The sequence below is a fragment of the Phyllostomus discolor genome, chromosome 7 (genome assembly GCF_004126475.2).
Source record: "Phyllostomus discolor isolate MPI-MPIP mPhyDis1 chromosome 7, mPhyDis1.pri.v3, whole genome shotgun sequence".
In the NCBI taxonomy this organism is placed as follows: domain Eukaryota; kingdom Metazoa; phylum Chordata; class Mammalia; order Chiroptera; family Phyllostomidae; genus Phyllostomus; species Phyllostomus discolor.
The window spans coordinates 14,596,783-14,608,989 of NC_040909.2; the positions used below are offsets into that span (position 1 = coordinate 14,596,783).

General features: G+C 50.6%; 1 protein-coding gene and 1 long non-coding RNA gene across 4 annotated transcripts in view; one reads left to right on the top strand and one right to left on the bottom strand.

Annotated features, from left to right (window-relative positions):
* The window catches only part of GLB1 (galactosidase beta 1), a 76,649-nt gene that overhangs the window by 13,202 nt on the left and 51,240 nt on the right, over window positions 1-12,207 (top strand). For 2 of the 3 annotated variants that reach the window (XM_036030552.1, XM_036030553.1), the window contains exons 2-5: window positions 7,801-7,970; window positions 9,911-10,061; window positions 10,609-10,664; window positions 12,000-12,099. In XM_036030552.1, the coding sequence (XP_035886445.1) occupies window positions 7,801-7,970; window positions 9,911-10,061; window positions 10,609-10,664; window positions 12,000-12,099 (477 nt within the window). Of the gene's footprint in view, window positions 1-7,800; window positions 7,971-9,910; window positions 10,062-10,608; window positions 10,670-11,999; window positions 12,100-12,207 lie in introns of all 3 variants that reach the window. The other variant, XM_028518641.2, reaches the window with a different exon arrangement.
* LOC118501570 lies at window positions 114-11,976 on the bottom strand. Its single transcript, XR_004904190.1, has 3 exons — window positions 11,058-11,976; window positions 7,257-7,262; window positions 114-127 (listed from the first exon to the last, which is right to left on the bottom strand). It is a non-coding gene; the product is annotated as an uncharacterized LOC118501570 (long non-coding RNA).

Here is a 12,207-nt window from a genome sequence, read left to right on the forward strand (position 1 = left end):
TCACTGCTCCGCCGATCCAAATGGTGTGGTGTCAGAGGGACAGCCCGTGGCTGGTCCTCACAGTCAACGTCTCTCCTGAGAGAAAGCGGGGCAGTTAGTAGGGCCCCGGGGCAAGAGCGAATGTGTCCTGCTGTCCTGGCTGCCTACAAACAAACTCCTTTTGATCCTTTTTATTGATAGTTTTGAAAAGACTAGAATGTTGGCCACAAACCAGACGCCCAAGGCTGTGTTGATGTTCCAGTAATCCTACATCCACAGGGCAGCGGCCCCTGGGGCTACTACTTGGTTCAACAAGCAGGTGGCCACCCCCATCCACCAGGATCTGTCTGGTTTTCACTGGGGCTCGCAGGTCGTTGGCATGGGGACATGATGGGGATGGCCTGTGAGTCTTGGTGGAGGAGGTACCATGTCTGCAGCTTCAGGAGGAATTGTGGTCTTGCTTCAGAGTCCTCTCGAGTGGAGATGGGGTCCATTCCTAGGACTTCCCTGTGGCCCTTCCCTCTATAATGGCCCTTACTCGTGGTAGGGTTCTGGGGGTTGCTACGTAAAACCATCCCGACTTGTACCCGGGACCCGTGAAATAACCATCAGGTGGTCCCTGACTCCTGTACCCACTGTGAGAAGGACCTGGGGTCAGTATCAGCTCAGACCATCGGCCATTCTCCTTAGGACACAGGTACCCTAAGTCCCATCAGGGAAGGATTGAGGGGCTGCTGTGTGTGCAGTGCTTGGGTTGGCATTGCAGGGCCCTCCCTCAAGGGGGAATCCATCCAACCTTCTGGTCAGTCAACTGGCTGTTTGTCAGAGAGCCGTCCCAGAGCTGGCGGCCAGAGGAAGGGACCCATTTGCCAATTGCAGTGGCCGACAGTCAGCCTTTTGTGCCTGAGTTCCTGATTTGTTTTTCTCTCGCTAGACACAACGAACCACACCCTTGCTGGTTGCCCAACCGTCTCACCCTCTAGGAATGCCGAGGTTTGTGAGCCATTGCATAAGGACGCTGTGGGTCAGCACACCTGGCCGCCACTCTGCCCTCGCCAGTCCTTGGGGCGATTATATCCACCTGCTCCTGATGGCCAAGCGGTCTCTCTTTGATTGTCAGCATCTCATCATCCCCAGTGACACTAGGGCGGGGCCCAGGGCCACAGCAGCAACTTCTGTGACCATTTTCCTACAGAGGACAGCACCCTCAATGGGTTCCCCAGAGAGGCCAGGCTGCCCCCCACTGCCGCCTCCCCCCACTGAAGGGAAGGGTGTCCTGGGGCATACAGCCAGACAGCGGGTTGTCGGGGCACCATTTTTACATTTCCACCTCCGAGAGCCATCTCACACCATCCTCAGGGTGCCGGTGCAGTGTTGGCATCTGCGGCTCATTTCCTGTGGGCCTGTATCACGTCCAGGTTCAGGGAGCCGTGCCAGCCACGCAGCGACGGGGGAAAGGTGCTTTCCGGAGACGCTAACTCACACGTCAGGGAGAGTGCACTGTGTCAGCACACTTACCTCTGTCCGGCTTTGTGTTCCGGGCCCTCAGGATGACTCCCAGTGTGCCCTGGGATTAAATGCGAGCCTTACTCTTCCAGAAGGAAATGTAGATCTCTGATCACTCTGAGTGGATGGCCGATCTCTTTCTACAAAGCTTCCGAGTCTGTTTCAAAAGCCAGGCAACCTCACAGCCCTTCCAATTACCAGTACCACTGCCTCCCACGTCCCATTCCCCATTCCCGGGTAGAGCTAGTGCAGATGCCACCCCTCCCTTTCCAGCCCCGTGGTACCCTCCTCCCAGGCCTGCCCAGGTGAGGGCCTTAGCATTGGCATGCATGGCCCTGGGCGGTCACCGCCCACGTAGCACCAGCTGCAGGGCTGCTGTTGCTCTTTGACATAGCTGGGAGATCCAGGTGCAGACTCACATCCTGAGGACCTGCCGTGTGGGCCCGCCCTGGGACCAGTCGTCTCCATCTGGGTTTCTCTGGATGGCCTGAGGACTGATTCCAGAGCGCAGAAATGAGGGACAGGTGGGAAGAGGCAAAAGCGACGGCAGTTATTCAACCCCACCGGTTGAGGGTTGCCCCTGGGGGCATGGACTCAGTACTCCTGGGCCCCTGGGACAGCAGGGTCCCGTGGTGTTGGGACAGGAAGGCAGGACGACTTCAGGTGTGAGTTTGAGCTGACACACTGCCCTCACAAAGGCTACTGAGCTCACGCAGGACTATCCACAGGAGCTGCTGCAGTCTTGGGCTTGTGTTAAAGAAGAGTTCTCTCCTTTCTCTTTTTATTCTCTGTATGGGAGAGCTTTCATAATGGCAAGAGTAGGGTGCTTCATTACTCTCGGGAGTGAGAATATTTCATCGTGTGTGTGTGTACATACATGCATGTATAATACACACACCATAGAAACCATAATTGACTCATCAGCCCACTGATTTGTATCAACATTTCACGAGGAAAAAATTTCAAACATATAGAGAATTGAGAGAATTGTATACCCACCATCCAAATTCTAGCATTAACACATTGCTACCAACCCATCTCTCCATCTCTCCACCAATACACCTTATTTTTTTGATTCATTTCAAAGTGAATTACAGACATCAATGCATCCCCACACACACACAGATACTTCAGCATGTATGTTGTTAACTAGAAGGCAGTATTACTTTGTAGCTTTCTTTTTCCCTTTTAAGATAAACTCGACACACAATGAGTTTATTTCCTTGCGCCTTTTGATGAGTTCTGACAAATGCAGCCACCTGAATGATGCAGAACCCTTATCCAGCTGGAGAATATGACCAATACCCCCAGAAGGTCCCTCATGTTCCCCCCAAGCAACACCTGCCCCCGATGTCCCAAAGACAACACCTATCCTGATGTTCTCCCCACCATAGATTCAATGTGCCTGTTCCAGAACTTCCTATAAATAAGTCCACTCAGTCTGGACTCCCTCAGGCAGGGCTTTTATTCACTCAGCATAACATTTTCGAGATTTATCCATATTATTGCAATATCAGCAGTCCTTTTTCAATGCTGAGTAGCATTCTATCATGTAAATATACCAGTTTGTTTACCCATTCTCCTGTCAGCAGACCGTTGGTTGTTTCCAATTTTGGACTGTTATGGATAAAGCTGCAATGAACATGTTTTATGTCTTTTCATGAACATATGCCTTTGCTTCTCTTGTAACCAAGAAAAAGCCTTTATCTTGAAGGGAAATTTGGCTTCAACAGTGTCATAGTAAGAACAACAAAAAGTACACTTGTAAGTACACCTACAGGAAAAAATTTGTGGAAAGGGCAATCGCGTGTTTAAAACACGCTTTATTATGGAGAATTTCAAAAGTGCAGAGAGAGAGAACTCGAACACCCTCCATCGATTAGCCAGCCTTGAGAACCGTCAGTTTCGCTCTGCATACCCTCTGCTGTTTCTGCTCTTTGTACTTGTGGTCTATAGTAACTTCAGATGCAGTAATCACCCTAAAACACTTCTGATAAGATTTTTTTGTGCTTTTGTGTCATCCCCTCGCCATCATTATACCCAACACAATTAGCAATAATTCTTTTAATCCAGTCAAATGCCCAGTCTGTGTTCAGAGTTTTTCTACGTCAGCGCGGTGGTGTTTACAGGTAGAGTCAGGGTCGGAACCAGGTCCCCACGTTGTGTTAGATTGTTACGCTTCTTACATGCTCTTTTATTTCCGCACAGTATTTTAGGGTTTGATTTTATTTCAGTACCATCGGTCTGCTAGAGCAGCGCTATCGTGAGACATTCGGGATGCCCCACATGGTGGATTTGCCTTACTGCTTTCATTGGTGACACTAGCCTCAGGTGCAGTACTGGGAACTGCTTCTAGGTGGCGCTGCGTGCTTCCTGTTCGGGGATGTCTGCTTGTTTCATTTTCACGAGGCTGACACGGAGCAGAGGGATCGCACAGAATCTGCCCGGTCCCTTCTTTGTCCGCCTTGCTGATGGTTTTACCATGCACTGATGATTTGGCTTAAATTCATTATTTTACTAAGTGTTAGAAAAGGGTGTGTTTCAGATTCTGCTCTTCCATCTGCATGTATTAGCAAGAATTCTGTGGAAATTTTCCATTGTCGACTTTCTGGTTACTCCGAAATACAGTTTTGATGTGAAAGGGAAGTAAACGGCTTGGTTCTTCCCTTTTATTTGTCATTTTTTTAGAGTAATGAGTAATCCAGCAATCTCCAAAGGCGACCAGCGAATTTTCTTCCCCCAGTATATTGTTACAAACTCACAGGTGTTAATATCCTTGAAGTCTTTTTTTTAATTGATGTCTCTTAAGTCCCTCTTTCTCTTTTTAAAAAATAATGTTCACAATTTTCCTCCTGGCGCCAGTGGAGCCCCCAGAGGTTAGCCCCTGTGTCCTACACCTGTGACCAAGCCCCATCCTGTGGGTCCTCCCCCACCCACTGCCCCCCTCCCGTCACTGCCGTGGTCCATGTCTCTGCTTTTTTGCCACTTCAGGAAAAGGCCAGGGTCTCGAGTATTTTAAGACACACGCTTGATTCGATCATTCTTCTGTTTAAGCTGTTCTCCACTGCTCTTGGCATTAAGTCCAGGCCCTTGAACTTGGACTTCAGGGCTCATTCGATCTGGCCCCTGCCTGGCGCTGTGTCAGCAGACGTCACGCTCTGTCTGCACTGAGGTCCATGGCTCCTGCCCTGCACTGCCCCTTGTCTGCCAGGCTCACACACACACATACACACACACACAGTTTCCTCTGTCTGTGTCACCGTTCCCCTCAGCTGCCTCTTCTCCATCCTGGGGTTTCATTTAGGCCAGTAGCTCTCAACCCTGCTGCACCTTACAACACCTGGCCAGCTTTAAGAAATACCAGTGCCTGGGCTCCACCCAAAACCAATTAAAATCCAAATGTCTGGAGGGTGAGGCCTGACTTTGCTATTTTTAAAAGCATGCTCAAGGGCTTCTGGTGTTCGGCCAAGGGTGAGAACCACAGTTTGGAGTGGCCCTTCCTCTGGGAAATTTGCCCCCGCCCCCACACTCCCATGCCTGAGTTACATGTCATGTATTACCACTGTAGCTTTCTGGTTGAACCCTTTTTATCCCCAGCTTTATTGAGATATAATTGATGGATGACATTGTATAAGTTTAAGGTGCACAATGTGAAGATCTTATCTTTACCATCTGAGCCTCACTGTGCTAACTGCTGGGTTTCTTCCGAGTGAGACGGAAGCTTCACGTGGGCTGTGTGCCCTGTGCTTACTCAGCAGGTGTTAGATAATATTTCTAACTGGGCGACAGGGAGCTATTTAGGCTGGATTTGGACGTGGTTTTACATACAGGAATGGTGCCGTGCTATGGGGGACAAAGGCCAGATTCCAAGCTCTGCCAGCATCGTCTCTTGCTAACTCCTCTCCAGCTTTTCTGAACTCCACCTCCTAGGCCTATGGGCTTCAAACAGTCCTTTCCTTTCCCCAGTTCTGCCCGAAGTGGCTTACTCCTTCCACAGTGGTGCAAAGAACGCCCCCAACTCATCGGCCCCTTTTGAACTCACAGGACTTGTGGGAAACCCTTATTTGACAATTTGTCATGGATAGGCTGTAAAAATGTTTACAAAATTGGGGCACCTGATATATGAAGTAAATTTTGTATTTTGTGCATTTCTTTAGGAGTATCTTGGTTTCCTAGAAGAATAAATTGATATTAAAATGGTTATTTTATGATTATGTATTATTTTTATGTTGAGGTTGCTCTATTGAGGTGCAGTTGACATACAGGGAAGCTCCCCATTTGACCCAAAGCAACCTACTTGGAGTGCTTCAACATGCAGTCACAGTGCCTTGATGCCCTTGGGCTTCAGGCTATGTGTGATCTAGGACACACACTCCCTCCATTGCTTCAGATGTGACCTCAAGGCACCCCCAAGCTCTCAGTGACTGTGGTGCTGCTGTGAAGAGGGACTTTTTTTAAAAGTTCATATTGGGACCTTTGAAAGCCTAGAAATACTCAAGGAATCTTACCAACAATGAAATGATGGTAGCTGCCGTCCTGTTGCCATCTGGAGCCTGTTGCTGCCTTTTTCATCCACTAGAGGGCAGTATTGCCCTCCACCTAACTGTTGGCCTCCCCTTTAGGGCCTCCCTTCCCTTTCAGGTCCTAGCACCTTTAGCTTCTGAAGACCCACCAAAAAAAGTGCCTGTTGAAATTTGATTTGACTGCTAGAAATACATCTTATATCACAACCCTATAGAGACAGGCATGTATATGCAATTCTGTGTACGCATTATACAATAAATATTTCATAAAATAATACGTGCCTTTACTACATGCAATACACTCTATGTCCTCTCTTTTATTGGCATCGTCATCTAAACTGAGTTCATGACTCACAAATTGGGTCACAGCCAGCAAGGTGGAAAATATTGCGTTAGGGTTCACTTAGCCTGACATCCTGCACATTTATGGGTGAAGTACAGAGTTGCAGTACAGAGAGACTTGCCTGAGTCACTGTGGAACTTAGAACAACACCTGGGATGAGGCTTCAGGGCCTCAGACTTTCACTCTGTTGCCGCCGCTAGCCCACTGCCATTGCTGCTGTGGTACCCCCGGCGCTCCGGCAGGTCACAGCCGCAGGGCGGGAGGTCTGTGCACGTGTGTGTGTGTGTGTGTGTGTGTGTGTGTGGTGTTCCCGGTGCACTGGGCTTTGCTACGCCAAGAGAAGGGTCACCACCAGCAGGGTTTCCTCTGCGGGGATCTAACTTCTGTGTCCGCACCACTGATTATCAAGTCGGTGCTAGACTCTGCAAGGTCAGCTCTGTGGAATCCCTCGTGGGGAGCCTCCTTGGTGATCCGGTTTCCTGAGTGAAACATGGTGAGCCTGGCTTGGCCGTGGTTTGCTCGATAGCCCAGAAACCGACCGTGAACTCTGTCGGCACGTGATGCAATGACACAGGCAGGGAGTCACTCACCATTGTCAAACTGTCTACTTCCTAAAGGCTGAAGGTGCAAGTGTTACGGCAGGGATTTAATTATTGTTAATGAGGAGAGCGGGGCAAAGGGACTTAGACACTGAGCTTAATAACACTGGGGGCAGAAGCCTGTTTGCTCCACCAGGAAGCTGCAGCTTTTCACCCTCCGTGGGAGCACAGCATTGCCCCGCCAAGGAGACTAACACTCCTCCCTTCCCCACTCTGGTACCAGACTGTTGGGGGCTTGAGGGGAGGTGCCGCACCACAGAGGCTTGTCAGTCTTAACTAGGGGGTATAGACCCCTCCAAAGCCCACGGAAGCCTGGGAAACTGGTCATTTTTTAAAAGCTGCTGGTCTTTTCCAAGCCCAAGTTGATATAATCTCAGGGGAACAAAGAAGCATCCTGTCTCTCTCCCTCTCTCTCTCTCTTGCTCGTGACCTGCACTCACACGTCCTCTCTCCACAGCCACGTTGCCCTAACTGCCACACGGCCCATGGTCACGTGGACCCCCACACAGCCTCCAGGGGGGAGCCCAAAGACCACAGCGCAGCAGTGGACTGCAGCTGGAAACACACGCTAGGCCAGCCAGATGCTGGACTGGACTGGACTTTAATGTGGAGCAGACACTCTGGCCAGTGGCCTTCACACTGGCCCTACTAAAGACCAGATCGGGCATTTTCCATGGCGGGACGGGTGGAGACGGGACTTTAGGAAGTCAGGCCGGGAACTCCTTAGTTTTACACCATCAATAAAGTTCACCACCCCATTCCCTCGTGGGTCTCAGGAAGTTCCTTTCCTCTAGACACTGCAATAAACTCGTTTTCCACCAGTAACACAGTTCTCATCCTTGCTCTGTAGAATGTCTCCCAGAAGACGTTCACGATCGACTACAACCGCAACTGCTTCCTCAAGGATGGCCGGCCGTTCCGCTACATCTCGGGCAGCATCCACTACTTCCGAGTGCCCCGCTTCTACTGGAAGGACCGGCTGCTGAAGATGAAGATGGCTGGGCTGAACGCCATCCAGATGTAAGCAGGAGGGCCCTGGGCTCGAACCTGGGCCCAGACTCCCACCGGGAGAAGAGAGGGTGCTTCTCGATGCCGCTATTGCATTGCTCAGAATGAGAAAGAGCCATTGTCTGGTGTTCTGGGGGGCCTTGTCACGAGCTCCACTGGCCCTTCTTCAGATAATTCAGCCCCTCTTCCAGGCTGGAAGTTCATGGCCAGAAATCATAAAATGAATGTCGGCTTCAAAAGGCAACGGAAAGTAACAATGATGGAGCGCTGGCCATGTGCGGGGCTCACATGCATGAGCCTATCTTTTCAAGGCGTTACCATTCCCATTTGCAGCTGGTGAAATAAAGCTTTCCCAAGCCCATGTTTCTAGCCAGAGGCCCAGCTAGGACGTGAAGTTAAGGGTGTTTGTAAGCAGTCCCACCTTCTCTCAGCTCTTAGGGGGAATGTGCCTCATCAGGTAGATTCCTGAAACCCAGCCTGTCCCCAGGGTTCTTTGGGTTTAGTCTACAGCCCAGGGGTGATAGAATTACCCCAAGAGCTATCTCTCATCTCTCCTCTTCTGTCGTTGCAAGGTGACTAACAGGGAGGAATTGAGGTGGCTGGCCACTCTGGTTTTTACACTGCTGGTGTGAATTGCCAACAACTTCGCAAAAACAAAGAACTAGAAAACCCAGAGGCAGATTCCTAGGACAGATAAATTAGGGGGAACCCCACTTGTTGTTCTGGGTGTAAGGCCACCTGGCCTGTGTATCGTCTCAAGCTTATGTTCAAGGGGACGAAGACCGTCAGTTCCAGAAAACCCTGCAACCCTGGGAGCGTGGTGAAAGGGCACAAGCCAGGGTCACCAGAGACCTTTCTGATGACCAGGTGTGGCTTCGTATGTAAATGTATGGTCCATGCTGTAGGCAGGCAGGGGAGCTGGTAGGGACTTTTACCTCCTGCACGGTGTTCCTCCCTCTAATTTTTCTTTTGTTGCCTGTGCTCTCTGTGTTATAGCTAAGAAACCATTGCTTAATCCAAGGTCAAAGATTTACACCTATGTTTTCTTTTCCTTTTTTTTGAAGATTTTAATTATCTTTAGAGAGAGGGAAAGAGAGAGAGGAAGAGAGGGAGAGAAACATCCACATACAAGAGGTATATCAATTGGTTGCCTCTCTCACGCCCCCAACTAGGGGCCTGGCCCACAACCCAGGCACGTGCCCTGACCAGGAATCAAACCAGTGACCCTTTGATGTGCAGGCTGATGCTCAGTCCACTGAGCCACACCAGCCAGGGCTCTATTGTTATTTCAGAGTGTACTAGTTTTAGTTATTATTTTAAAAAGAGTTTGCTGTAAAAGTATACCGTGTTACCCTGGCGGCAGCCTCGTCCACCTCCTGCGTACTGTGGCTCTTGACTGCATCATTGTTTCTCATGCCAGATCTCGTGCAGGCGGCTTTGCTGTGTGGGCTTGTTGCCTAAGAGCAGGGGGCTAGACCGCCCGGGCTTGTTACAGGTGCACTCTCTGGTGTTTGCACCACGACAAAATCACCCGACGGCGCATTTCTCAGAACATGTCCCCGTTGTTAAGTGCACTGACTTTCTACCTCATCACTTCAGCACAGATATTTTCATTTTGCATGAGCCTCGAGCAGGCATATATACAATTGGTACAAATAGCAATAAATCGTGTTCGTGTAATTCTGCACCTTTTTTAAAGTCAGGCAGTAAATAGGAGTGGACATTCTCTGTGGGTCATGAACATGACAGGGTCCCTGCCCAAGTTAGATTCCCGTGGGTAGCTGCCCTGAAAGCTCACAGCGAGACCTCCTGCCCAGAGGCTGCCTCGGGGAGAGCCCTGAGCACCCTACAGGTTCACCGTTCTGCAGGCGGCTGGGAAGTGTGTGCAGGGCATCTGGATGGACCATTGAGCTGTTTCCAGGGAGGGGCTGTGTATGTGTGTGTCTTGGCAGATACGTGCCCTGGAACTTTCACGAGCCACAGCCAGGGCAGTACCAGTTTTCCGAGGACCACGATGTGGAGCGCTTCATTCAGCTGGCACATGAGCTGGAGCTGCTCGTGATCCTGCGGCCCGGGCCTTACATCTGCGCGGAGTGGGAGATGGTGAGCACGGCCGGCCAGGCGGGGCTCTGCCTGCCTGGTGCACGGGACGGGGGTGGGCCGGCAGGCAGGGGCTGGGGCAGGGGGGAGGGAGTTACAGCAGTTTCAGTCACTCGCTAATTCCAGAAAACACGGGGCCTGTGACTGGGGCCAGTGTAGGTGTTTTTAGCCTGAGGAGGTGCCCAGGCAGAGAGGACTGGCTACGGGCCGGAGGTCCAGGTCCTCCTCTTGGCGGTCACTCACATAACTCAGTTTCCTCACTGGGAAAAGCGGGAAATGGTGTGGGGCTCTGTCTGCCTCACGGGGTAGCTGTGAAATTAAGTAGAATAATCTACATAAACGGCTGCATGCCTGAAGAGTGACCTTATTTGTGCCATGATGATGCAATTTCTATTTTCCCCGAAAGTTCCCAAATCAGAAAGCCCACCTCCAATGCCGCTTCTCCGTGAAACTCCCCTCCCCTTGCTGCTGCTAGTAGTTTCTGTCCCTCTGCAAAGCGCCTTTCCTGACATGGACCTTGTAACAGCTCCTTTTTTCTGTCCCATCCGAGGGAGGACTGCCTGCGTGGCTGTTGGAGAAGGAAAGTATGGTGCTCCGTTCTTCTGATCTGGGTAAGTGGTCACAGATGTCTCGAGAGAACTTACAAAAGCTCAGACAACTTATGTCAGGGGACTCGAGTGTTTGGAAGGCTGGGGTACGTCCATGCAAATGCTTCCAAAAGTCGAGTGCAAGTGTTTTACCATCGTCCACACAGAACACCAGACAGTGGACGTGTCGGGAACAAGCTTTCTTTTTTTTAAAAAATATTTTATTTATTTATTTTTAGAGAGGGAAGGGAGAGAGAGAGAGAGAGAGAGAGAGAGAGAGAAACATCAATGTGCCGTTTCTGGGAGTCGTGGCCTGCAATCCAGGCATGTGCCCTGACTGGGAATCGAACCTGCGACACTTTGGTTCACAGCCCGCGTTCAATCCACTGAGCTACACCAGCCAGGGTGGAACAAGCTTTCTTGAAGTGCTTGACCAGATCTCGCTGACACACTCATGAAAATTTGAGTCAGCATCGGGCCCTCCTTGCGGGTGGCCGACTGATTTGAATGCTCTCCCTCCTGTATTCGTAGGAGGGTGCAGGGCGGGTGAGAGCATCTAGCCAATCCTCCCGGCAGGTGTAGGGTCTGGAGCGGTGGCCCTGGACCGCTGGGCAGCTGCAACGCTTTCTGTTCCTTGGTCTACTTTTGCAGAGGGATACATAAATGATAGGCCTTTTCTCTTGTCTCTGTAAACGACCAGAAATTATTTTAGCTGGAAACCTGATGAGCTGCATGTCTGTCTTCTAGAAGTTTCAGTTTCTCCTGCTGGTGGTGGTGATGCAGGTGGTCCCGGAGCAGCTCACGCTGAGCTCGCCGGGCCAGAGGCTGGCGTGCTGTACTCTATGCACTTTTCCTTCTGCGCGTATTCCCTGCACATTTTGCACTCTTAGAGTATTATTATTAGTGTCTTCACATGTATTATGTCATTGAATCTGTGAGGCAACTCTGTAAGTACGTACTTATTACCTCCCTTAGACAGTGTGTATTTACCTTTATTGGAACTTAATTGTAAAAAGAAAAAACCCTACAGTGACAGAGAGGAGGACACACCCTTTGGTCACCCTTTTCATTTAACTCACACTGGCAGCATGCCTCCTGTGCTCCAGGCTTTGTGTCCTAGTGACAGGGACAGATACCAGGCATACTGGTCCTCATGCACTGAGAGCTCATCAGAGGAGACGGCTCCTTGCAAGACAACCTTTATCTGACCCTTAGTGCCTGCAGTGACCCCACTGCAGAAGGTCGTTGCTGAATCTAGTACATTCTGATCTCTGCTGCTGGCCCCCGGGTCGCAAGGCTGTGTTGTGTCTGTTTGTACTAAAAGGAGCGTGATGGTGCTACACCTGTCTTGTTTTCCAGATTACCTTGCAGCTGTGGACAAGTGGTTGGGGGTCATCCTGCCCAAGATGAAGCCTCTCCTCTATCAGAATGGAGGGCCGATTATAACAGTGCAGGTAACCGTGAGCACGGGCTGGCGGTGGGGGGGGCTTCCCTCCGTTCACCACGGATACAGGAGTGAGGCAGACTCGGGCTGCATGAGTCTGTCTGTCTAGGAGGCAGCG